The sequence below is a fragment of the Erpetoichthys calabaricus genome, chromosome 8, assembly GCF_900747795.2.
Source record: "Erpetoichthys calabaricus chromosome 8, fErpCal1.3, whole genome shotgun sequence".
NCBI classification, from domain to species: domain Eukaryota; kingdom Metazoa; phylum Chordata; class Cladistia; order Polypteriformes; family Polypteridae; genus Erpetoichthys; species Erpetoichthys calabaricus.
The window spans coordinates 86,290,376-86,317,889 of NC_041401.2; the positions used below are offsets into that span (position 1 = coordinate 86,290,376).

The following is a 27,514-nucleotide window of genomic DNA, read 5'->3' on the forward strand; positions in this document are numbered from 1 at the left end:
TTTTATATGGAAGTACACAAGTATGACCTAAGTCTATAAAACTGAGTTTTATCCTGATGAAAAAATTGTAAACCCTGTGTATGATGCACATATTTCAGACTAAGCATAAATCAATTACAACAACCACAACTATTAAAAAGGCAAAAATGTAAAAGCCTACAGGGCATATTACCACCATGCCTGTCCGTATTTTTGGCCTCTCTTCAGGTGTTATTATCAGCTTCCTTCACCTTTACCCTATCATTACCTACCATTCTCTCTCTCTCAATCCCTGAAAAACACAACTTGCAAACTCCATACTAACGCCTACTCTATACTTGAAGTTGACTTCCATTTTTTCCCCCAGAACTTGGAACAACCACTTGATTATTTTCAACCCAATCCTTACAAGTTTGCTCCTTCAATGTTCCACCTGTATTAGTCAGGTCTCACTCCTATCTAGTACTTCACAGCATGCTTAAACTTTTTTATCGTTATTAAAAGAAATGCTCCATTAGAAGTCGTAATGGTCGACAGATTCCATAGTCCAATCAATGAAAATCCTACTGGTTTAACGTTGCCATATTTACACATCTATGTGCATTTAAATTGCCACCAATGTTGCAGAAGTATCATAAGCTGTCTATGACTTCAGAGCTAATACGTATATTTACATATACATATCACCCTTCATCACTGAAAATCATACTGGTTCAAGGAATTCTCAACCAACCATTACAAATCCTTCTCTGGTTCTGTTTAGCATATCTTACAGCTTAAATACGTTATGACACCCCTATTTCACATCATTTCTAAAAGACTTATTTGCCCTTTTCCTTTTCAGGCAGTTTTGTGGTTTTGACTTTTACTTTGTTTCTTTCTTATATATTAAAGCTTTACTTTCCTAAATGACACAGGTTTTACTATAAGCACTAAGGTAGAGATTGTGAGTAATTTTGTATTAGACACTGGTCAGATCAATGAGAGTAAGGTTACCAAGACTCAAAAAAAAAAATACTTCTGGAATTTATATGGAATAAAAATTATTGTGACTAAACATCTAACAAGTTAAAAAGTACAAGTATTAGTCTAATAATGAGCAGAGGAAAACATATTTTCCAAATTTTACATTGATAAACAGCAAGCAAAAAGGAAATAACCTGAAGATTGTTGAGTGGGTCCATCTTCATTACAGGTCCTATAGTGTTGAGAGGAAGAGAAACCTCAATGCTCTGGTTGGGCATTAAAGGAGTGTGAATTGGAAGAGGAGTGGTAGGGATGACGCCAAAGCTGAAACAAAGCATTACAGATTATATTAAAAAGCATCTACAATTCTGAAATTAACATAACAAATTAACATCAGCTCTTAAAATCTAATAACAATACTTTATCCATCCATCCATTATTCAAACCGCTATATCCTAACTACAGGGTCATGGGGGTCTGCTGGAGCCAATCCCAGCCAACACAGGGCGCAAGGCAGGAAACAAACCCGGGCAGGGCGCCAGCCCACCACAGGGCACAAAGCTTTATGCTTTGACATTTTTCAGGGATTAAAATTACCCTAAATATGTAATTACATTAAAGCAAATAAAACTGAGAAAATGAGTGGCACTTTATTGTATTTTTTGTTTGTGAAGTTACTGTTTAAAAACAACCACTTCATGAAGATTCTATAACTACACTGCTTCTTTAACGAATTCATTACTTTACTCATGTTTTTCTATATGCACAGACACAATTACATCATGAATTACTGAGTATGTTTTGAAAATATGTTATATTTAGATCACATTGAAAAAAAACTTCCCTCTTTTGTCAGTTTTTGTTTTACAATTGCAGCAAATGCTCCCTTATTTGGATTAACACCAGATAGAATAATATTATGTCACATAAATCAATTCTGACATTATATGCTACATTGCTTGCTTGTCCTATCTTATACAAGTGGAAGAATTCTAACCCACCTTCACAGCTCAATGAAAAAGAATATCCTATTTTAGCCCAAACTAGGGAAAAAATACATTTCTCTATGAAGTCCAAAGCCTTTTCAGAATCTTTTAAAGAATTAATAATGATGTTGTAAAATAAACAGTCTGGGCCACTATTTCATCCCTTTTGATATCTCAGTATATAAGATGGACCATTTCACATTGGGCTCTCTGAGAGGAATAGCAAACCATCTCCTAACCAATTTGAACAGCTACTATAATTTAATATGAAAATGTCTGGATGATAGAACTGATTGTATATTTGCTTGAACCGTCTCTCAATCACTGTATAAAATCAATTTAAAAAAAAACATGTCATACAGGTACATGTTAATATAACTGATCTATAATTAGTAAGGTCATCCCCACCCCACCTTTTCATTATTTTTACAATACAAAATATCTTTTAACTGATAAAAAATTTCAGATCACTATTTGTACTTATTAAAAAATATTTGGAACCAAACCTATTCTACTACATAGGCTTGAGTTATTAGCTGGATTATCAGGTGCTGGACTTTGGTTCACTTCATACTAGAGATGATATCTGAACCAATAATTAAGATTTTAATGTTACATATGAAAATTATGAATTTATTTGAATAAATTAAAATCTGTGTTCAGCATTCTGTGGGATACATGTACATTACATTATAAGATTGCATTACGTGTATTCATGAGGTTGTGAACATGCTGTTTCCAGAATAAATTATTAAACTAATACAGTACAGACTGAACACTGAAAAAAGATTCATGTTCCAATGTTAAAGATATCCTGTAATCCTCCCAATTCCTGTGGGGGCAAACACAATGCTACAAAGTATTAATGTTAGTGTAATAGTTTGCACTTTATAATTTGAAGAACTGGATCGAACACTCGACCACAGAGTTTAAAATAACAAGGCACTCTTATAAACACACCTCTTGGAAAATAGCTGGTTTCTGTCACCTTCTTGGTTATCTACATATATTCTGATCATGTATCAGTTTTCTGTTCCTTAGATTCTTAATTTTTATTTAGCCGTGGCAATAACTGTACTGTTAAGTTTCTTAATATTCTCAATTTTTTTAAACTTTGTACGCTTCTGCTCATGTATTTTACTGATGCACTGACCAACCACGTAGGAGGACTACTTGTTCCCTAGATCCAGTGCAAACAAAACGAGTAAGAAGTGCAATGGATGTCCTATTGCAGCACCTGTTCTTAAGATTATTAATGGTTCATTATATCGTCAATCATCAAACCATTACTTAAAATGTCAGACCTAGACCCACACATACTTAATTATAGGCCCATTTCAAATTTTATCATCTCTCCCTAAAATTCTTGAAAAAAGTAGTTGCCAATCAGCTTCAGTCACAATTTACACATTCCAATTTATTTGAGAAATTCCAGTCTGGCTTCCGCACTGGTCATAGTACATAAATGGCACTAATGTGTGTTGTAAAGAACATTCTGATATCCTCTAATGAAGGACAGTTCACTGTAATTATGTTGTTAGACTTAAGCACAGCGTTTGACATCATCGACCAATTCTATTTTACTATACAGGCTGGAAAATAACATAGGGCTCACAGGCAATATCCTTGACTGGTTTAGTTCTTATTTATCACAACTGATTCCAGTAATTAAAGAAATGTGCTGACAGTACTCCATCATTATGCACATTACATCATTTGACATTATTTAACTCAGTTGGAATTACCATTAATTATACTGAATCAGCTTGCAGTCTAGGCATTATCTTTGACTCTAGTATGTCTTTTAAAGCGCACATTACAAAATTGTCCAAATCATGTTTCTTTCACCTTAAAAATGTTGGGAAATTAAGGAGTTTTCTAAGTCTGCAGAATACTGAGAAATGAATTCATGCATTTATTTCTAGTAGGATTGACTACTGCAATGCAGTGTTCACTGGATGTTCAAATTGTTCTTTATACAGCTTCTAGTTAATGCAAAATGCTGCTGCAAGAATTATTACAAGAAGAAGAAAATACAAACACATAACTCTAGTTATTAAATCCTAACAATGGCTTGTTAAGTTTAGGGCAGATTTCAAAATCCTACTTTTAACAAATAAAGCCTTACTTAAATGGCCAAGGTCTGGCTTACTTGTCTGAATTTATCATGACTTACAAACCAGAACACACATTAAGATCTCAAGATGCCAGTCCGTTTATTTATCCAAGGATTAATAAAATAACAGTGGTAGGTTGAGCTTTTAGTTACAGGGCCCCTAAACTGCAGAATGGTCTGCCTGCTACTATAAGAGGTGCCCCTTCAGTCTCAGCTTTCAAATCCCGCCTGAAGACTCCCTACTTCAGTTCAGTATACCCAGAGTACAGCTGCTGATTAACAGTGCATGCTGCATCTCTGTTGTTAGTCATTATCTCTAAAACATAAGTAATATGATAGTTATAATTTGTTATTAAACTTCACCTATTCAGTTTCTCGTCACCACTGCACTACTGCCAAGTTGTATGCCTGCCTAAGGAAAGGTCATCTCTGACAGAGGAGCACTGGAATCTTCGGGTAGAAGGGTGCTTTCATCAGATTGGTTGGCCCAGCACTGACTCAGCTGTGGAATGGCCAGTAGGGGGAGGCAGGTTGATGGCCAAAGTGTCCAGGACTCTAAACAAATCTGAATCCTATCATGTGGTACAGTATCATCTACTCTTGCATTTTGCTCTGTACAGTGGAACCTCGGTTCACAAACATCTCGGTACACGTACAAATTGGTTTACGACCAAAAAGTTTGCCAAACTTTTGCCTTGGTTCACGATCACACAAGCCAGTTTCCCTTTCGGTTTGTACATGTTCAGTCTCTCCCTGTGCATTTCCTGTGCAGCGAGCAAGAGAGAGAGAGGCGCGAGAGAGCGCGACACACACACGAAAGAGACAGACACACACACAGGCACTCGAGAGAGAGAGAGAGAGAGAGAGACACACACACACAGGCAGCGCGAGAGAGACACACACACACACACACAGGCAGTGTGAGAGAGAGAGAGAGAGAGAGACGCACACACACTGGCAGCGCACGAGAGAGAGAGACGCACACACACAGTCAGTGTGCGCGAGAGACGCACACACACAGGCAGCGCGCGAGAGAGAGACGCACACACACAGGCAGCGCGCAAGAGAGAGCTGGATGCATAAGGTAGGAAGGCAGTTAAAGAGTGCACTGGACTTGATTTTGTTTTCACTTCTGTTTACAGCGATCGGGTTCGTAGCGTGCATTGTTGCAATGTTACTTTTCTGGTGGTTTATTAAATTACAGATTTTTTCAAATGTTCATTTTTTTCCCTGTGCTTAAAACTCATTAAAAAAAAGTGTTTTTAGCCAGCGGTTGGTAGCACTATAGCGCAAACTATTGCAGTGTTAGTTCTCCCTGTTGTTCAAGGTTTTCTCAGTGTTATTCAATGTTTTTACATTTAGTTTACTATTACGCTGTGAATTCTATGGTTTAATTAACTATATTTGTGCTTAAAAACTTTTTTTCCCATACAAGGGTTTTTTTTGGGAGTTTTTAATTGTCTTCTTAGAGAGTCAAGGGTAGGGGTCTGTCAAAAGACAGGGCGCATTAAAGCTTATTTTGCCACTCCTTGTGTGATTTTGAGCTATACAAAAATAAATTGTACTGTATCATATCATTATTGGCTAGTTTTTAGTTATTCAGATGCAATTACTGATCGGTTTATAAATGGCATGTCATGTGCTTAAGCATCAATTGTTCCGGTTCAGTAACCTTTTCCTTAAAAAAAGTACAACATAGTTAAAAGGGCTTAACAACTATGCATTATAATGCAGCAGGCTGCAGTGCATCCATGCAGCTGGCCTATTATTCTGCATAGCTCTTTTTAAACAACATTTATGAATACATTTGTCAAAAGAAAATCTGTACAGGAAATGTCAATATTTATTTAAATGTGATTTATTTGCAGTTGATGTGACATTTGCACTGTATGTATAATTAGAAGCTAAACAGCATGTACGGTCATGTTTTAAATAACAGGTAGAAATTTTGCATATCCAGCTTTATGGATCAAACTGATCATAAAGCTGGAGGATGGAACTTGTTGCTTTAGTTTCTGTGTGCATAGCTTGTTAATGTTTAATGTTGAAAGAATTTGGTGCTGTGTTCTTTGTCTCTTTTGCTCCCCATTCACCCACAATGACGTAAGTGGTAGCAGTTCAGAGAAAGAGCAACTGTGGAATAACTTTCAGCAAACAGCTGATTTTGTCTGTTGTAGTTTCTTTTAATTTGAGCTACACTCCATTACAACACTGATCGTCTCCCTCAGTTTTCCTTTACGTGTTTCCTGTTTTTTTATATGAACTGTGCTCTAATAAGTACTTGTTAAATGGCTGATTTTTTCTAATGAGTAGCAAAGACTCTTTAAGGCAGTCTGCCCCATTCTATTGATTTGTCGGTTTTGAGTTTCCTTTTAGTTCATACTATAGTTTTAAAATGGAGAAATAAAGAGAACAAATTAGAATTATGGTCTGGAGTATGCTTTAAAAATATATCGATCATTTGCATAATGAAGAAAATATTACCTCTTAGCAAAAAACAGATGCACTATACTGTCCCATTATAGCCTTAAGCTGGGAAGCATCCAGGAACAATACAAGTGATAACTATGTATCTGTAAATGTGATATGATTGCTTTGAAAATTAGCAGTCTGAAAGCAAAAAATAAAACTTCAAAGCTGCAAAACACAGCAGAATTGAAACTGATTTAATAGGACATTAAAGTTCCACAACATGCTGAGGGAGACAGTTCACTGTGGCCATATCAGCCCAGTTGTTTGAAAATAAAAAAGGAAGCACCGGATAAACAACCAGAGACAAAAATGAAGATAGTGAACATCTCAGTCTTGAATTAGGTAAGACATGATCACATAAGGAATGATATCTAATATATAAAGCCCAAAATCTATGAGTGTGTAATACTATATATCTCTCTATTCTAAAAGGAAATCTTGGGACGAGACTTTCTCTGAGATAATTTCACGTCTCTGCTTCTCGCGTATACGGATTTCACTTTCACCAAACAGCAAATCTTTTATTTCTCGGGGATACGCCTCTTCATTGGGAAGAAACGCTACTTTTCCCTGATGGCAACATGAATTAGACAATCTACAGGTCTCCAACTTTAAGTTTAAGCCGAACAATATCTACATACTTCTATCATATCACCTATGTACATTTATTCAATCTCTTTTTCGCTGTTCCATTATTTCCCCGAGTAATAATTTCCATTTGTTAATGCTAATACGATCTTTATGATCAGTTTTTTGAGACTTTCGAATTTTAGTACTTTCATAATCTCTAACCTGCTCTGCATACAAACATAAAATGTTTGTTATATATATCCACACCACTGGATCACTCTCTGGCAAAATTTTTACAAATTCCTTATTTGATCAGGGAAAACCATAGACCAGGGCTATTCAATTACAAATTCAGCTGGGCCAGATTTTGAAACCCACAAATTTAGCTGAGCCAGACATTTTCAACGGCCCGTAATTAGCACGTAATAACAAACTTTAAATCAACGCAAATGAATGTATTCAAAAACAAAAAATGTTTATTCATTGTTTCCCTTTTAAATTTGATCATATCTGATGCAGCCACAACGAAAAGTGCATAAAAACAAAAAAAGCTATACCTGAACAGAATCTGAGGTAGAAGCAATACTTTCTTTTTCCACTTTTGAATTAAAAAATAAACATTGTGGTCATATCTGACCTAGGCACATCTCAAAGTGCATAAAAACAAAACAGTGCACAGTATTAGCAAGAACATTTTTTTTTCCTTTTCAAAATAAAATGAACATTTTGCTTACATCTGAACAGGGCACATTACAAGGTACAAAATATCACAAAAAAGAGAACAGTATTAGCAATAAACATTTGTTTACTTTTTGAAATAAAACAAATATCTTGGTTATATATGACCCAGGCACAAAGTGTATTTAACAAAATAAAAAAGAACTATCAACACTGTCAGTGAACAAACCCATATCATGTGATAACAGTAACTAACACAGATGGATACAAGGTCTACTGTAGACTGAGGGAACAGAGGTTCATTTTAAAATCACTACATGTGTGATTAGCGATGGATTTTTTGTAAACAAAAAGTTGGCAGTACGCATAAGTTGTGTTTGGATAAAGTTTGAGGTACTGTGAAGGTATATATAGGTCAAGAGTCCTAGCACTACATGTTTTTTTTATTTGGTGAAAAAACTTAACATCTAAAATTTGAAATAAGAATTGCATAATAATCCTCTTTAATAAAATCCCTGTGTGCATCCAGGTGTCCGTGTGTGTGTGTGTCTCTTCTGGTGAAGTGTGCATGTGCGGGGCACGCTGTGATGTGCGATATTACTGTCACAGAAAGTTACAGGCATTTTACGGAAATACAAACCAGTATTACTGCGAGAGGAAATTAAAGGTACACAATACAGTGACTCATATTACAGCCACATACAAGCCAGTATTACTGTCAAGAGGAGATTAAAGGTATATTACCGACGCGCACGCCTGTATTACCGCCAGAGAAAATTATATTACAGACATACAAGCCAGCGGACGTACAAGACAGTATTACTGTCACAGAAAATTAAAGACACACAATACACAGCAGCAGCCCACAAAGAATGGTCAGCTCAGCAAGTAAACATCAACAAAAGAAAGGCTGAAAGAAAGAAAAATATGACCAACAAAAGAATGAGGTCAAAGTCCCTTGCCATTTAATATAGACTGTTCCTGATGTTTATGCACTACTGTTCTAGCGCCCGTTATTGTAATGGGCTAAATGACTAGTATTATATAATAATAATTCTTTATATTTACATAGCTCTTTCCTCGCTACTCAAAGTGCTTTGCAAACTCCACGCAGGGAGGACCCGGGATGTGATCCCATGATCTCTTTATTGCCAGGCGGCAATGCTACCAATAAACCAGGTGTAATATACTGCATATTTTGTCCTTGATAGTTTACAATTACAAACATATGATTTCTGAAATCAAAGAATATTAACAGTAGGTTAATAACAATCTCTACATTCAACAAAAAAGTTATGTAGTCCCGCAAAGCAATCAGTGCTTAATTTGATTGAGTTTTAAAGAAAATTTCCAAACCTTTTGCATGTTTTCATCAAATGAAGTCTTTCTAATTCAATCTTTGCTTTGAGTGTTAATGGCTGATTTCTGTACTCGTAACAACCATGAATCAACAGGATCAAAACATGTGAGTGGAGGGCCAACCAATCGTATAAAGAGAAGTGCAGAGACAGTGCTCGACAGCAACGAGGCTCTCACTGGAGTGATAATTAGATTAATTTGTGAAAACCCATGTTCATACTCACTTGATGAAACTGAAATACAACTAAGACTCAGCACAGAATTGATTATAGAATCATTTAATATGTATATGATGTCACAACCAGCTGTTTAAGTACAGGTGGTGGTACAATGTACTGGTACGTACGTCACAAAAAAAGAGATCACTGTATCATAGACTACTACCACCACCTTTAGACACATGATTACACACTGCATTGTGGGCTGAATGCTGCTCAGCTACATAGAGTGTTGCATTCACATGCTGCAGTAGTGTAGGAATTTCTGAAGGCTCGCGTAATGTGTTTTTCCTGTTTTCCTCTGTTTCTGACAGAACCATGGGCTGGGCCACTCAGAGATTGCTTCTGGGCTGCATGTGGCCATTTGAATAGGCTGGTTATTGGCTATGCTCTGTCCCAAAATTCTGAACCACTGAGTTACTTTGGGGTCCCCCCCACCTTTTTTTGCAACAGTTTGCACAATAGTTCAACATGGTGGCTCAGAACAAGACCAACGTGACACTCTTGTAGACAATTAAATCAGCAAACAAATTCAGTATTGCTTTTTTAATATATAAACCAATTGGAGTAAAGGCATCTGTATCCATATAAAAGGAATACTCACTCTTATTGGCTATCTAAAATATTACAATATGCAGGCTTTCAAGGCAACTCAGGCCCCTTCTTCAGGCAAGATTTAATAATCTTTAAATGTTATAATATTATATCTTACCTGAAGAAGGGGCCTGAGTTGCCTTGAAAGCTTGCATATTGTAATCTTTTTAGTTAGCCAATAAAAGGTGTTATTTTGCTTTACTTCTCATTACATCCATAATGGCTAACGTGGTACAATACCCTAGTGAGGATTTTGTGAAATTTAACTGTATCCCAGTGCTTTCCAAAACTGAGAAGTACACAGATGCAGGTACATATTAAAACTGTGCTGTATTAAACTATTTTAATGGTAATTACCTGTTCTTATTAAACTGAATGGCAAAGTCTGTCATATGTTGCAGGGCTTTATTTGTAAAGTTCATATCCATGTACATATGCCCTTGTCTTCGAGAAAATGTGCCTGCTATCTCCAAGCCTTTAGCTTTTACAGCTGGCAGCCAAACCTGAGACAGAAAAGAAAGACTAAGTAAAGCCATATTTTCTATGTAAAATATTGTAATTGATCAGGATAATTAGTGGACTATCACAATTCTTTTCATCCTTTTTTAAAATTATTTTCTATTTAAAATGATGTTTAGTAATAAACAGTTAATTACTAGATTAAAACAAAAAATATTTTTTAAATGTTTTATAGATGTCCCTTGTCTAGTCACACTAGTTTGAATGGAATGGAATAAATACCATAATAACAGTAAATGCCATTTGATTATTTTTTGAATACATACAGCTTTGGGAGCAACATAACCTCCAGTAGCGATACCCATTCCAGTAGAGAGTTCAAACAAGTCATTTAAGCCACTGCTAATCACTGCTGGTGTCGGAGATGGAGCAAAAGTGGTGGGCACAGAGGAAGGAATGAAGTTCTGACCAACCTATAATTGAAAAACCAACGTAAAGTAAGCATATCCATATGACTTCCATGTAATATTTAAGAAGTATAAGTTTTTTCCATTACATTCTAACATACTCCATTACAATAATTTCCACAAAGTCTTATTCTTGCCTTTCAGATGTAGTTTGATGCATATTTTCAAGAATACAGAAATTTTAATATATTTGTTAACACATGTGAATACTCTGCATATAAAACTGACCTTGGGTGTTGAACCCTGATCCTGAAGAGAGGTAGGTTTTATATTCAAAAATTTGTTAAAACATTGCTTGCTGTTAATGGAACAAGTCACTTATTGAAACATTGTACATGTATTTTAATGTATTCTTGCTCATCATGGTGCTGGACAGCATCAAGATTCATGTCAGTTGGATAATGTAAGTCACCGTTTTAGTATTCTGTATTACTACAAATATATATTTTACATTTCTGAAAAAAAGTATATAAAAGCTACAGTATGTGACCAGAGAGGATTAGCAGCAGTCTTTTACATATTTCATCAGGAACTATGAACTATGAAGTGGATTTATTTGCTTTCCTGGAAGTTGTTTTTTTTTTTTCTTTTATTGTTCAGAACGGTCTTGAAATCTTAACTCTATCATAATGAAAACACTGACCGTTGTTTCCTGTCTTGTAAAAATAAAGTACTCTCCAAGCAATTCAGTGTGTCTGTAGTTCATGAGATTGGACCTACTCAAAGATGTGTACTTATCATTCACATACCTATCATTAATAACAGTATTACCCTTATTCTGACTACTGCTCTGAAAGACTGACTGTTCATCATAAACCTTGCAGAGTAATATACTTTTATAACATTTTGTATGTTACAGTCCCATTAGAAAATTGATCCCTTGATTGCAGCATGTCACCATTGCTAATTGTGAATCAATCTACGAATAATACTTCATGTGCTAGTGCTTTGGCAAATGACTTCTATATAAAAAGTCAGAACTCAGTGGATTTGTTATTACACAGCATGGCAAAGCTCAAGCAATTAAGAGCACTGTACAACCCTAAGCAAATCACCTACCACTTGCTCTCTAATTTTACAATATATGTAAGCACCTGTACTTTATCCACATCATGTAAATCATTTAGGATAAAGGAGATAGTCCAAAATAATAAATTACTGGTTTTGTTGTTTTGCTACAGCAATTAGTGAAATGTGGAGGAGTACAATGTTATCAATTTAAGTTACCATTTCAACTCATTTAGGTCTCTAGTGAATATAACGATATACACGATAATAAAGCTCTGTTCATATTAATTTCCATTATTATTGTATTATATTACTGTACTCTATGCATTGTATATGGTACAATGATATTGGGCTCTCCAATATCAGCATTTCCATTTTATTGTCAAAGTACAAGTTGAAGGATTTCATTGGTTTATGAAAAAATAAATAGAAATTGAAAACTGAATTGAAAATAGTAATGTAAATTAGCACGTACAGCACTTCAGTCTGTCTTATGGATTCAATTTATTTTACTGTATTACTCTGAGAATTAAAATCATTCCTGTTTCACAAAATACATGTGTTGTAAGCTAATAACCAGGCTGGCGGTACTGGAACCTGTCTTACAGTGGTAAGACTCAAGAAGCTTAAAATAAAGTCTTTCACAGATTCATAAAGAAATTACTCCGCAACTTACAGCAGGACTTCCCCCAGCACCACTACCAAGATCTCCTCCAAGCTGAAAAAGAAAACAGAAAAAATATACCCAGTCAAATAATTAACAGTGGAAATCCTTTAATGTGGCATACAAGAAGCATTACACCAAGTAATGTCAGCCTAGAATTCTGTACTTTGGAATTCTGTATTTAAATTTTAAATACTTTCAACATTAACTACATACTTAATTATTTAAGCTATTAAAAAAAGAATGTTAACTAGTAGACCACTTTGGACACTGTGTGCATCAAATTTGTAGCCTATGTATTAATACTATCTATTGCCTATCTGTAGAATAACACGTTCAATGCCTAAAAGACATGCCTTACTTATGGTACATTGCTATGGTACTTTGCTCAATCCTGGCATCAGTTTTTTTGGCTTTGTGGGATACCACGCTTATCAGTGGTGCACGGGGTGAATTGAAATACTGTATTCCACTGTCTAAAACTATAAATTGAATTAAAAACAGTGTGCTCAATAAACAAAACATGAATGTTTAGAACTGTCAAGAATAAGATCAGAAAACCTAAAAAGCTAATGCATTTCAAAGAAAAAAATAGCATATTTTTGCAAAAACCCTGTATGTTTTTGTAGTACATTAGTCTTGGTACTGTCTGCTCTTGAACTTTTTTCAACTTAATTCTTTAATGATGCCTAGCCATAAAGATCATGATTTGAACAAAAAACAAAATGTTTATATTTTCATAAATCAATATTATTAGAACCTAAAATATTTCGATTAAAAATAATTTCTAACTGCATACCAATCCTAGTTAATTTTATTTAAAAAAAAAAAAAAAAAGAAAGAAGCTAAATTGCAGTATTTTTTTGCTGCACCTCACGACTTTATTGGTTACATTTGAAGTGTGCCTACAATGTGCAACAAAAATTCATAACAATGTCAAAATCACTGTATGTAATCAAAAAGTACATAAAAGAATTAACAAAAATGTGAGACTGGGAAAGGGTATTGGCATGCAAATATACAGTATCTGATATTAAACAATTTCTGAAATCTGAGAAAATTATACAATTTTAGGCATATAGTAGTTTTGAAAATAGAAATTTAAACTGCAAACACAAGCTAAACTTGTCTTGAATGCTTAAAATCTACAACCTATTTTTTCCCCAGTATATTTCAAACCTAAATATTACTTAGTACTACCACAGGGAATAAAAAGATTCTATACTTCTGTACTGGAAAAAAATAATGGAATATTAATTACCTTTCAAAAACATTATTATTTACACCTAAATGTGTTTTGAAGAATAATTATTCAGTTTTGAACACTGAAAAAATAACACAAATTTTAAAGTTAAACTTTTTCAAGATATAATAAGTGACCAAGATCTCAATATACAGATGCATCTCAATAAATTAGAATATCATCAAAAAGTTAATTTATATCAGTAATTCAAATCAAAAAGTGAAACTCTTATTACATAGATTCATTACCCACAGAGTGATATATTTCAAGCATTCATTTCTTTTCAATTTGCTGATTATGGCTTCTAGCTAATGAAAACCCAAAATTCAGTATCTCAGAAAATTAGAATATTGTGAAAAAGTTCGTAGACTCATGGTGTCACACTCCACTCAGCTAATCAACCCAAAACATCTGCAAAGGTGTCCTGAACCTTTAAATGGTCTCTCAGTCTGGTTCAGTAGGCCACACAATCATGGGGAAGACTGCCGACTTGACAGTTGTCTAGAAGACAGTCATTGACACCCTCCACAAAGAGTGCAAGGCACAAAAGGTCACAGCTAAAGAAGCTGGCTGTTCATAGAGTGCTGTATCCAAGCATATTAATGGAAACTTGAAGGACAAAATGTGGCAGAAAAAGGTGCACAAGCAACAGGGATAACCACAGCCTTGAGAGGATTGTGAAGCACAGCCCATTCAAGATTTTGGGGGAGATTCAGAGGACTGCGCTGAAGTCAGTGCTTCAAGAGCCACCACTCACAGACATATCTGGGACATGGGATACAACTGTCGCATTCCTTGTGTCAAGTCACTCCTAAACCAGAGACAAAGTTAGAAGCGTCTTATCTGGGCTAAAGAGAAAATAGACTGGACTCTTGCTCAGTGGTCCAAAGTCCTCTTTTCAGATGAAAGTAAATTTTGCATTTCATTTGGAAATCAAGGTCCCAGAGTCTGGAGGAAGAGTGGAGAGGCAAAAAACTCAAGTTGCTTGAGGTCCAGTGTGAAGTTTCCACAGTCAGTGATGATTTGGGGACCCATGTCATCTGCTGGTGTTGGTCCACTGTGTTTTATCAATTCCAAAGTCAGCACAGCCATCTGGAAATTCATGCTTCTCTCTGCTGACAAGCTTTATGCTGATTTCATTTTCCAGCAGGACTTGGCACCTGCCCACACTGCCAAAAGTACTAATACCTGGTTTAATGACCATGGTATCACTGTGCTTGACTGGCCAGGAAACTCACTTGACCTAAATCCCATAGAGAATCTATGGGGTATTGTCAAGAGGAACACGAGTGACACCAGATCCAACATTGCAGACAAGCTGAAGCCCGCTATCAAAGCATCCTGGGTTTCCATAACACCTCTGTAGTGCCACAGGCTGATTGCCTCCATGTCACACCGCAATGTTGCAGCAGTTCATGCAAAAGGAAGCCCAACCAAGTATGTAGTGCATACATGGACATACGTTTCAGTAGGCCAACATTTCTGCATTAAAAATATTTTTTTTTTAATTGGTCTTACATAATATTCTTATTTTCTGAGATACTGAACTTTGAGTTTTCATCATCTGTAAGCCACAATCAGCAAAATGAAAAGAAATAAACACTTGAAATATATCACTCTGTGTGTAATGAATCTATATAATATATGAGTTTCACTTTCTGAATTGAATTGGTGAAATAAATTACCTTTGATGATATTCTAATTTATTGAGATGCACCTGTAATTTGATATTAATTACAAAACTACAAGTAGAGACAGTGTCACATTTAGTACACTTTTACATCTTGGTTTGTAAAAACTGTACATATTGGAATAAACAAGATGCTATCAGTAATGGTCAGAATGTATTGCGTATCAAAGTTAATGTATGGTTAAACAATTACACTTGCATGTACCACTCAGTAGTTGTATGAGCTTTGTAATCAATTTGTTAAAAGGGTTTTTTAAAACACGTGTCATAGTTATAAAAAAAAAAAAAAAACCCACCATGTCTTATATAACTGTTAAGTGAAATACTTTGACAAACAATAGTAACCATGGTCTGCATTTCTGACTAAGTTATTTGTTTACATTGAGCGAAATACTTGCATTGTAGAACATTCTACTGTATAGTTTGTAACAGTTGAATTTAATATAAACTGTTCAGCAATCAACCTTGGAAATAATTATGCAAATGAATAAAAACTGTAATTTTCTTTATGAATGGAGTGATAACATCTCTAATTTAATGCCAAAAAAGTGTACCCTTAGAGGCAACAGCTAACCCACTCAGTCAAATATGAAAAAATCTGATTAAATTTGCCAGACAGACATGATGGGTAATGAGACAATTTTTTTGTTCATTGTAGATAATCTTTAGGAAACACATGCAGAGACGAAGGATTCAAAGATAAATACAGCAGATTTTATTTACCCATTGTGTGTCTTCTCCCATCTGAAGAAGGAAAAGCAAAATGAAAAAAGAAAAATGCAAACGTTTTAATTATGGAAATCATACCAAACTAAGCAGAAAACCAGTATGTCTGCTTGCTAGAGCTATATGGTTCACTCTGCAGTACTTTAAAATACCACTTAATGTCTCTCTTTTTTTTTTTTTGGAGTATTTGCGTTTAAAATCTATTTGAGTAACCTTCTTACCAAAATCTCTGCATGAATGCGGGATTTACAGATCACTTTTTCCATGCGACTGTGGTAGGTGTTCATTACAAAAAGACAATTTACAAGTAAGCAAGAGTGGGACCACTCACTAAAAAAAACTTGTGTACTTAACATGTTTGTAGAGAGCACATGTGTGAGGTATGTTAAACATTTTAGAAAAATATGTAAACGGAACGAGTCACAATTAGAGGTCTGTATCAAAAAATTTCTGTATCAAAAAATTTCTCATAAAAATGTCACAACTTATCAGTTCCCGTGAGCTGAAGGTGAAGTACAGATCAGTCATGCAGCAAGACAATCATCTAAAAGCAAGTCTACATCAGAAAGCTTGAAGAAAAACACTTGTATCTTTGGACAGCCTAATTAATAATCAGGTCTAAATTAGACCTGATCTAACTGAATTAGTGTGACTGGATCTGAAATTAGCAAGTCAGAAAATGTTACTGAGTAAAAGTATTTCAGCATGAAGTTGGCTAGCTGAAATTCCTCAATTCCTCAAAGTATGTTTTACTTACTATAAAGGTTCTAGTTAATGACCTGATAACAATGAGTTAAAAAAATACACACACACACACACACACACACACAGACACATACATTTATGTGGTACCCAGCATGTAACATGACAAAAGTGCTTTACAGAGCTAGCTCTCTTACCACCATCCATGTATGACCTGACAAACAGAATTTCCAGCTAAACTGTGTGAATAGGACACTGACTCACCATAAGGCTCCAATTTACATGGAAGAGGTACACAACGGCACTGTTCCATGAGAACCTTTCACTAAGTGGTAATGACTAAGACTGCTGTGGCATATTTCACTGTTATACACTTAAAATTAATCTGGGATTTCTCATGCTCTGTTAATAAGTGCATTTCATTACCATTAGGAAAGAAATGCTGCACCATAGGATAAGCATATTTACACATATTTGACCTCTCTCTATTATCACTTTTCTTGAATAATAAGGAAATCAGTGGACCCTAAACCCTGAAATGAATTGCTCCCATAGCATAAAAGAACCACCAAAAGCTTTAACTTTAGAAAGCATGCAGGCAAGAAGACTTATTGTGTTGAATTCCACATGCATAATCTAGCCATAACAATTTCCCACTGCTCTGTAGATCATAGCTTGTTTTTTTACCTTTTAGATTAATAATGGGTTTAGAATTAAATTTGATCATAGTACTTTCATAGTGTAGTTCTCAATGCGCTCATTGGTCATAACATTTTCTGCTCCAATCTTGACATTTGCAAATCCAATATCCAAGACTGATAGTTTGTTTTTTTTCTTTTTACTCACATCTACTGTATGAATTCATAGAAATTATCACCAAAGAATTTATTATTTTATGCACAAGTATTCCAAGTTGATGATATGCTATTCCTAGGCTTTCACGGCATACAATTTAGGCAAAGCGTCTTGTAAATCATCAGCAGTCTCACTGTGACCTAGGTAGCAAGGCCATGATAACCTGAATACAGTAAAGACCAACTGGGGCTGTCAAAGAGATCAAATGTGTACTGTATACTGTTCTGTTTGAGCTTAGGTTTTGAAAATAAAACATTTAGTTAATCACATCTGGTTTATTAAAACAGATGGTAAATTTGTTATTTATTTAATAATGGGTGTTTTCTTATACTGTATAATAAGTAAAATACGTGAACATATTAAACAGAGAGAAGCTGGAATTGTTCAGCATTGACTTTAATGCTCAGCAAATGTATAGAGAAGCCTGATATAATTTAATGGACATACCTATGTTGAGTTATTAACAGTATAAGTTTTTGGGTGTTTAAGTTGTGTTTATCCTTGCAACAGCTCAGGTATCTATAAAAATGCCTATTAGTTACTCTTTTTCATTTACAAAATAACTATGGCATGACTTGCTGACAAGTGCCATCTATTGGAGGTGCTGATTATGAACCTGTATTGACAGCAAGAATTAAAACTCATTGCCGTCGAGCAGGGCTTCCTTTGTGCATAACAAATTATCATACTGCTCCAGAGTAACATCTTAGGGCTCTTTTGAAAGTTGATAGCCTGTGGATTTTAGAAATACTGGCTGGATAACAACATGACCATCATTATAATATGAAAACAGGTGGTCAAATGAGGGACAAACAAACAAACAAACATCTGCCAATGGTGACCATTCTGTATCAAACAACTGCTGAGGCATACAAAGTTAGGTATAAATCTATACGGAAGGCTGAATTTCTGCTCTTTTAATTTACTGGATATTTACCTGAGCTGTGAAGGAAAAAATTATCTGGGTTACCAAGCCAAAACCTAGTCCACTTGCCCCCCAACACCCAGTTTGGAGTAAACTTTGTAGCAGCCACTATGCAACGTTGGAAAGACAATGGACAGTCTTAGAAAAACACAAATTATATTTTTGGCATTTTTCAGAATTAGCCTTATTGTCAGGTAGCACACACAGGGCCTAAGGAACAGGGTGGAGCTTATAGGTATTCACATTGCATGTGTGTAAAAGAGAATATTTACATGCTGGAAAATGTGTTGCAACAACAAAATCATGAAACAAATTATTCATATTAGCGGACATGAGTTTAAACAAGCATATCACCCCTAATATCACTGCCACCTACATTTAAAAAATCAGCTGCAAAATTTGAATCATAATTTTCTTATTTTTGTAAAGGGACAGGAATTTATGACTTTAACCTCTACATTTTTCCCATGGTTTTGCTTTTTTAGTATGTAGGCTTAAACGCTTACCAAACTGTCCAGACCAGCGCCAAGAAGATCCACAGCTCCCATCTGCATAGAGGATACTTGAGGGACATTGACAGGTGGACCTAGGTCAAGATTTAGAAGATCTCCAAGGAGATCTCCTTGTGAAGGGATGACCTGTGGCTGATCAAGTTGGGTTGTGGGACCAGCTCCAACAGGACTCTCACCAGTTTCATTGCTGGAAAACAAAAGAAATGAACCATTAACGCTTAGCCAAAAGAAATTTGTCTACACTTTCTTGTTCAAGTGTCAGCACCTGCTCTCTGTTCTCAATAGCAGATTCTCTATTGCCAAGCAGGAGTTGCAAAAAGACTGATGTGCACACGCAACATATATGGGTATGTAAAGGGTTAACTGACCACTAACTCTCAGAAGGCACATTTTATGCTAGCAACAAGGGACCACTGTATGTTACCTCAAAGACCATAATTACAGTGTAGTCAGCCATCACTGAGTTTAATCAAACCAAGAAAAGACCCTGCCAGCCACTCAGCAGCTTCTACCTACATTATAAACCTCCATCCATCTTCTATTTATTAACACGTGTCTGGTAATTTGCTGTAAAACATGTTATTGCCTGGCCAGCTTACAAAACAAAGAAGCTCCTTCAATTTATGAAAGTTGTACACAAAATGAAATTCTCTTCTCCAGAGTTGGTCACATGTTAAACTCGCACGTTGAAGATTGCCAACTTTTCTTTTGCTATTAAAGAATCAAACTTGATGGCTTATATGATAGAGACATGCAGTGAGCCTGCTGCACTTCCTCTATCTAAACTCCAGAAGAGTACTTTTAAGTGGATGAATTGTACTGCAGCTCTACTATAAGCTACCATTTGGTTGGCTTGTTTTCTAAATTTGAGTTCATAACCAAACATGTTAATTAAAGGCAAGCTGACAGACATCCTTGCAGACTTTGCCAGAACAACAGACATCTAGCAAGTCATTCGCCCTTAGCGGAGTTCTTGCTTACTATAAAGGAGACCCTCATGCAACTATAGCCAGGAATTGGACTCTAATCTATCAGCAAAAGCAGCCTTCTATTGAAAAAAAATAGATGTACACATCTCTTCACTCTGTTTTGGGCCAAACTGCTCATTTGTTTGAAAGCATACTCTCCCCTAAGCTCTCTTTTAGCTGGACACTCTCTGATATCCCTCAGGATGATTACTTGCTTTGGGATCAGCTCTTTAAGCTTCTGCTTCATGTTAGTGACTGAACCCAATCTGATAGTAGGAGCTATACTGATTTGTATCCCAAATTACACCATTTGTTTATGGTTTTCTTGTAGTATTTGTATTTTTGTATTTTATTCTCATTATCTTATTCTAATTCAAAGCTTTGTGCATCTTGTATTAATCTGTATTTAGTGTTTTTTTGCAGATATTTGCATCCGGTCTTGTTCATTCTGAATTTCTGTGAATCGTTTAGAGCATGAGAAAGGTGCTATATAAATACAGTGTATTATTATCATCATCATTTTTACTCCAGTAAGGGTATATCGGCACCTAAACTCACATTTTACTAGGAATCTGCAAAGGACACAGCAAAGAGCTAATGGGAAAATTTAAACCAAAGAAAACTACTTCACAGCAAATGCACACACAAAGGAACCATAACAAAGAAAACTTCATTTAACTGAACCCCAAGCAATGACAATATAAATCCACATAGCAATAGACATCTCTTCAAAGTCTTAGTGCCTATAAAAAACAAAAAAATAACTCAGAGTAGCTAGTAAACACAGCCATTTAATGCTTGATCTTCTCATGTTTAACTTTTAATATGCATTAAGCTGAGAAATAACAGTGTCAAGTGAACCTCTAACTTTTATAAGCTTTTCCCTAAATTAAAAAAAAGCTTTTAGTCACAGCATTACAGCTTAGCTCTCTCTCACCCAAGGCTGTGCATTCGAGCGAGCAATGGCAAGCCAACTGTGATGTCAGGCTAGGCTAAATGTCTGAAAGATAAACATTAAATTAAATTATTTATATTTAGCTTATTTATCTAGGACAGGGGTGGCAAACTTCAGTCCTGGAGTGCCACAGTGGCAGTAGGTTTTCATTCTAACCATCTTCTTCATTAGTTTTTGCTGCTAATTACTCCTCAAGAAGTAGAATTCTTTTGCCTTAATTTTAATTAACTTGATTCAGGCCCCTTAGTTGTTTCTTTTTCTTTAGCTGCCAAACAATAATGAGACACAAAACAAGGTGCCACATGACCAGCTCACCTGTGCCCATCACACAATACCTGAAAATAAAGAAAGGTGACGGTCTCAGTAAGGTTGATCTCTCAGGTCCCCAAAACATTTTGACAATGTTCTTAGAAAAAACAGAAAATCAACAGTTATGCAAATGTCTGCTGTGTCAGTGAGCAGCAACAAGCCATAGAATTAAATAATGAGTTTAATTAACAGCAAGAATTGGCTTCTCATTAAGAAACTGGTTGGAGTGAAATTAGTTGGACATTGAAGCCTCAATTTAGCTGGTCAACTTGTGGACTTGTTTCACATTTGATTTTTGTTTGGCTGTCATTTAATGAAGAAAATAATTAATTCAGAGCACTGAATCCTTAAAAACAGGGCTATTAAAATGAAGGGAAAAAGAAGTTAATTAGTAATGAAAACTGGTCACGGATTAGGAAAGGGGTTAGAATGAAAACCTGCAGCCACTGCGGCACTCCAGGACTGGAGATTGCCACCCCTGATCTAGGAAATACCAGAGAATGTGTAAACAAATGAAAAACAGCCTCTTGCACGTATGTATTACTCTGTCTTTAACATAAGGGAACTATCATATTTCTATAATCTTAATAAACTGTATTATACTATTTGTTAAAAATGTGTATGGTTTAGTTATGTAGATATAAATAGTTGTAAATTTCTATCGAAAAGAAAAAGGGTTGGGGGGAGAAGGGCTGAGCCTTTTCCAAAGCAATGTAGGGATTTTAATTATTTGTTTGTTGATACACATATATCTGCCCTTCTATCCACTTTATGAATTTTATGAATCCACGCTTGTCTGCACAAGAGCACTGTGGTAGACAGGAGCCAATCCCAAAAATAAGGTCTTCTGAAGGCAAACATCTGTATGTAAATAAATATAGCACCATATAGCTAAGCACAAACAGAGCTTATCAGTGACTCAGAACACATTTATAAAGTGCCAAGTGTAAAACAAGGCAAAGCACACTTCCATGATACAGACAAAATGTGTTTATCATGACAAAACTAGTATGTGTTGTGTGATTTGGGGATAAAAATCAGTATTTAGTGCAAAATGTTTTTTTTTTTTTTGCATTTATGTTCCATCATCTTGCAGAGAGTACATGCTCGCTTATAATATACATGCAAACTCACAGTTTATCAATGCAGTGGAACATATGCATGGGTAAAGCGGCTGGCTCTCTGCAAATGAAGCCACTCTCTCCATTCAAAAGTAGTTTTACATCTATCAATATGAATCAAGCCTTGAGGTCATAGGAAGTGAAAATAGCATAGAAAATGTCAGGAACACATGGCATTTCTTGTTGTTCAGCTCACGTACCATCAAGTGAAAACAACTAGTTATGTGAATCTTGACTACATTTGCCTCATTTCCACCTCAAGCAGTTCCCCTTGACAGCTGTGAAGAGCCATTTGATTATCTTACCCTCTTTCATCACTAAAAGCTGCATCCACTTAACATGTGGATAATAATAAAGAAGACAGCTTATAGAAAAGGAGCTTTAAGAAACTCCATTCAGGTTAACTCAGGGACAGAGTATTTAAAACATTAAAAAAAAACTGTGATGTAAATGACAAAACAAAAATGTGAGGTGAATTTAAAGTAATAACATATTAATGCCACATAACTACCATAAAATCATTAAAACAGGCCTGTGAGAATCCATAATTCAATACAATTCATAATCAAGTTCATCATTCACCTCTTTCAACTCCCTTTTATTTGAGGACCAGAGGTTCACATGCTCCAACAGAACTCAGTAATAATACTGAAATGTATTAGGGTGTGTATAATAGACTACAGTTGTAATGTACAAATCAGTCACTGAGAGACAAAAATAAGGGTCAAGTGACACTCATGCCGCTGTTCTTCCTGAGCAACACTCCGCACTCCTGCCATTTCAAAAGACTTCCTTTTAATCCAGCTCAAGCACGGATCTCATCACAAGTGACAAAGGCCCTAGGCAAAAACTGAAAACAACCCTTTTTCCTCATCATGAAATGAGTTTTCATAAAAAAAGATGGATTTTTGATACCATTACCAAATAAAAGAGTAATTGAGCGGCAAACATTAAAGTCTTATTGCCTTTCAACAGGCTTAAATATTTTAAAAATCTCAATAATTTCTGTGGACAAGATAAACACCTGAAATTGGTGAGATCTTGTTACACAAGTGTTTCTATTTCTTTTGCAGTACACACCACACCAATATCATGCTGTGTTCTGTAGATATTGAGGTTAAAAGGCACAAAGATCCAGCAAAAAATGACAATTATGAGTGAGGTTGTTTAGATTTTTAAAATTTTTTTCTAGATATTTAAACATAGGAAAACATGTATTCAAAGGAACGGTTTTTAGAAATAAGTGTGGTGGCTTTCACATGATGCTCAAATAGACAGACATATAACTAACACTAAATTGAGATGCAAGAGAAGACAGAATCTAAATAAACAAAGTGCCATTCCTTTAGACAATTTTAGTAAGGCACAATATTGAACTGTTGCTGCCATATAACGGATATGTAGTGCTACAAATTTTGTAATATTTCAGTGATAGTGGCAACATTTAGTGAGGTTGTTTTCATTACTTTGTTTCTACATGATAGTTTTTACATAGCTTTTAAATTTTATTAGCCTATAGTTTATGCCAGACTATACTGGAATTAGCTGTAGAGATTTGTAGAAATAGGTGTAGTGGTTTTCATGGGATGCTCTAACAGATAGACATAAATTCAATTATTATATATATATATATATATATATATATATATATATATTCAATATAGATTAAGAAACTTTTCTTTTTTTTTTTACCTACCCTCCGGGCTGGATTGGCAGATGCTTTCGATGAATGCCATGGCTCCCTTCAACAAATGCATTAGGAGGTTTATGATAAACAGAAGCCAATGATCCAATATGGCAGATAAGTTCATCAAGTAGTGTTGGTTCAATTAGGTCAGTCTCCTCTGAAATAAGAGGCTTTTCAGACAAAACTACCTCTTTGGCTGTAACAGGGTCAGTAGACAGGAGGCGCCAGTAGATATAGCCTCGGTCTCGGAGATCTGGATTATCAGAGTCCTGAGAGTACAAAGAAAAGTTTGATTACTTTGTACATGATATTTTTATTATTTTTCATAGCTGATATGAATGCAATTGACTCGATAAATGCATAGATCAAAGTTTAAAAAGTTGCCTTTTAAATGATGAAGTACCACTGTGCAGAGTTTCTGCTTTGTGGAGACTTAACAACACATTCAATATCAATGCTTCTAATGGACTTAACTATTAGGTAGGAGGTTAAGTAATAGCAAAGCTTTTAAGATACAATCAAAGAACCAGGGAAACATTATACTTTCATTCTATGTATGTATAAATAAGTCCAGCAGAAAGAACAGTACTGTTTTACTGAGCTGCAAACAGAACGTTACTTTTAATAGTCTATGTCAGGACTGAACAAGCAAAAAAAGTATATTTAAAGCATTGATATACCTGTGTGGCAAGGCTGAGGACTTGTTGTACAAGTTCCTGTGTCTCTGATGGCTTTTTCAAAAATAGCTTTACAATGGCAGTCAGGAGTGTTAATTGAACCTGTTTGAAACAAGTGTCAAATGTATTAACTGTCCTCTATAGAAGTAGAGTAATGCGAGAAGGTAGTAAAATTGAAACCAAATTATGCTTATAAAATAATCATAAATGTACAAAAATGATTTAATGCAAACTTAAAGTTACAACTATACCAACAAATACATTCCTCTTTTTACAAATACCACCCAAAAGCATAAAATAATACATGTAAACTAAATCAAAAAAATGAAACCAAGCATACAGTAAACTATTAGATTTAAGTATAATTAGTAGACTACTGGCTTCTTTGTGAATATTGACTAGATATGGGGTTCCAAATTTAAGAACAATGAAATGTTTAACTGAGTGAAGAAAGGGGTGGAGATTGGAGTTTATTGGTAGACAAGAACTCTAGAAATACGTAACATAAAATGTATTTCCTGAAATGACAGAAGTACATGCATCACTGGCTTCTATGTGAAAACTGGATAGATACAGTGCATCTGGAAAGTATTCACAGCGCAACACTTTTTCCACATTTTGTTATGTTACAGCCTTATTCCAAAATGGATTAAATTCATTTTTTTCCTCAGAATTCTACACACAACACCCCATAATGACAATGTGAAAAAAGTTTACTTGAGATTTTTGCAAATTTATTAAAAATAAAAAAATTGACAAAAATGAATGTACATAAGTATTCACAGACTTTGCCATGAAGCTCAAAATTGAGCTCAGGTGCATCCTGTTTCCCCTGATCATCCTTGAGATGTTTCTGCAGCTTAATTGGAGTCCACCTGTGGTAAATTCAGTTGATTGGACATGATTTGGAAAGGCACACAACCCTGTCTATATAAGGTCCCGCAGTTGACAGTTCATGTCAGAGCACAAACCAAGCATGAAGTCAAAGGAATTGTCTGTAGACCTCCGAGACAAATCTGGGGAAGGTTACAGAAAAATTTCTGCTGCTTTAAAGGTCCCAATGAGCACAGTGGCCTCCATCATCCGTAAGTGGAAGAAGTTCGAAACCACCAGGACTCTTCCTAGAGCTGGCTGGCCATCTAAACTGAGCCATTGGGGGAGAAGGGCCTTAGTCAAGGAGGTGACCAAGAACCCGATGGTCACTCTGTCAGAGGTCCTCTGTGGAGAGAGGAGAACCTTCCAGAAGGACAACCATCTCTGCAGCAATCCACCAATCAGGCCTGTATGGTAGAGTGGCCAGATGGAAGCCACTCCTTAGTAAAAGGCACATGGCAGCCCGTCTGGAGTTTGCCAAAAGGCACCTGAAGGACTCTCAGACCATGAGAAACAAAATTCTCTGGTCTGATGAGACAAAGATTGAACTCTTTGGTGTGAATGCCAGGCATCACGTTTGGAGGAAACCAGGAACCGCTCATCACCAGGCCAATACCATCCCTACAGTGAAGCATGGTGGTGGCAGCATCATGCTGTGGGGATGTTTTTCAGCAGCAGGGACTGAGAGACTAGTCAGGATAAAGGGAAAGATGACTGCAGCAATGTACAGAGACATCCTGGATGAAAACCTGCTCCAGAGCGCTCTTGACCTCAGACTGGGGCGACGATTCATCTTTCAGCAGGTCAACGACCCTAAGCACACAGCCAAGATATCAAAGGAGTGGCTTCAGGACAACTCTGTGAATGTCCTTGAGTGGCCCAGCCAGAGCCCAGACTTGAATCCGATTGAACATCTCTGGAGAGATCTTAAAATGGCTGTGCACCGACGCTTCCCATCCAACCTGATGGAGCTTGAGATGTGCTGCAAAGAGGAATGGGCAAAACTGGCCAAGGATAGGTGTGCCAAGCTTGTGGCATCATATTCAAAAAGACTTGAGGCTGTAATTGCTGCCAAAGGTGCATCGACAAAGTATTGAGCAAAGGCTGTGAACACTTATGTACATGTGATTTCTCAGTTTTTTTTATTTTTAATAAATTTGCAAAAACCTCAAGTAAACTTTTTTCACGTTGTCATTATGGGGTGTTGTGTGTAGAATTCTGAGGAAAAAAATGAATTTAATCCATTTTGGAATAAGGCTGTAACGTAACAAAATGTGGAAAAAGTGATGCGCTGTGAAGTGATGCGCTAGTTGCAAGTTTAAGGAACACGAAATGCACAGCTGAGCTGGTCAAACAATGGAGACTGATTTTACTGGTAACTGATGACACTATCCTGCATGAAGCAAGGATGGCATCAGCTTTTTTGGAGCACTGTAATCATTTGGGCCATTTACAAGAATATAGCCACACACATGTTCAAAAGTTAAGGAAACACTTCAGTGGGAAATTATGCTGCAAGGACCAATAAAATACCTAAAATGTGTCATTTAACATACTATACAAACATGCAAAAGGTATTAATATTAAGTAGTTGCTCGAAGCATGACTTGCTATTTGAAAAATGCAACATTTATTTATTCATTTAGTTTCCTCAATTATTATAGCACTCCTCAAATACATTTCCTGGAATTATAATTACATTATCCGAAATAAACCCTAGTGTGATAATAAAGGG

General features: G+C 35.7%; 1 protein-coding gene across 3 annotated transcripts in view; it reads right to left on the bottom strand.

The window, feature by feature from the left end:
• Positions 1–27,514, bottom strand: part of ap2b1 (adaptor related protein complex 2 subunit beta 1) — a 75,180-nt gene that overhangs the window by 9,285 nt on the left and 38,381 nt on the right. For 2 of the 3 annotated variants that reach the window (XM_028807038.2, XM_028807037.2), the window contains exons 12-19: positions 24,910–25,008; positions 24,239–24,498; positions 19,184–19,376; positions 16,193–16,213; positions 12,549–12,590; positions 10,724–10,870; positions 10,296–10,441; positions 1,140–1,269 (exon numbers count right to left, since the gene is read on the bottom strand). In XM_028807038.2, the coding sequence (XP_028662871.1) occupies positions 1,140–1,269; positions 10,296–10,441; positions 10,724–10,870; positions 12,549–12,590; positions 16,193–16,213; positions 19,184–19,376; positions 24,239–24,498; positions 24,910–25,008 (1,038 nt within the window). The remainder of the gene's footprint in view (positions 1–1,139; positions 1,270–10,295; positions 10,442–10,723; positions 10,871–12,548; positions 12,591–16,192; positions 16,214–19,183; positions 19,377–24,238; positions 24,499–24,909; positions 25,009–27,514) is intronic. The other variant, XM_051930805.1, reaches the window with a different exon arrangement.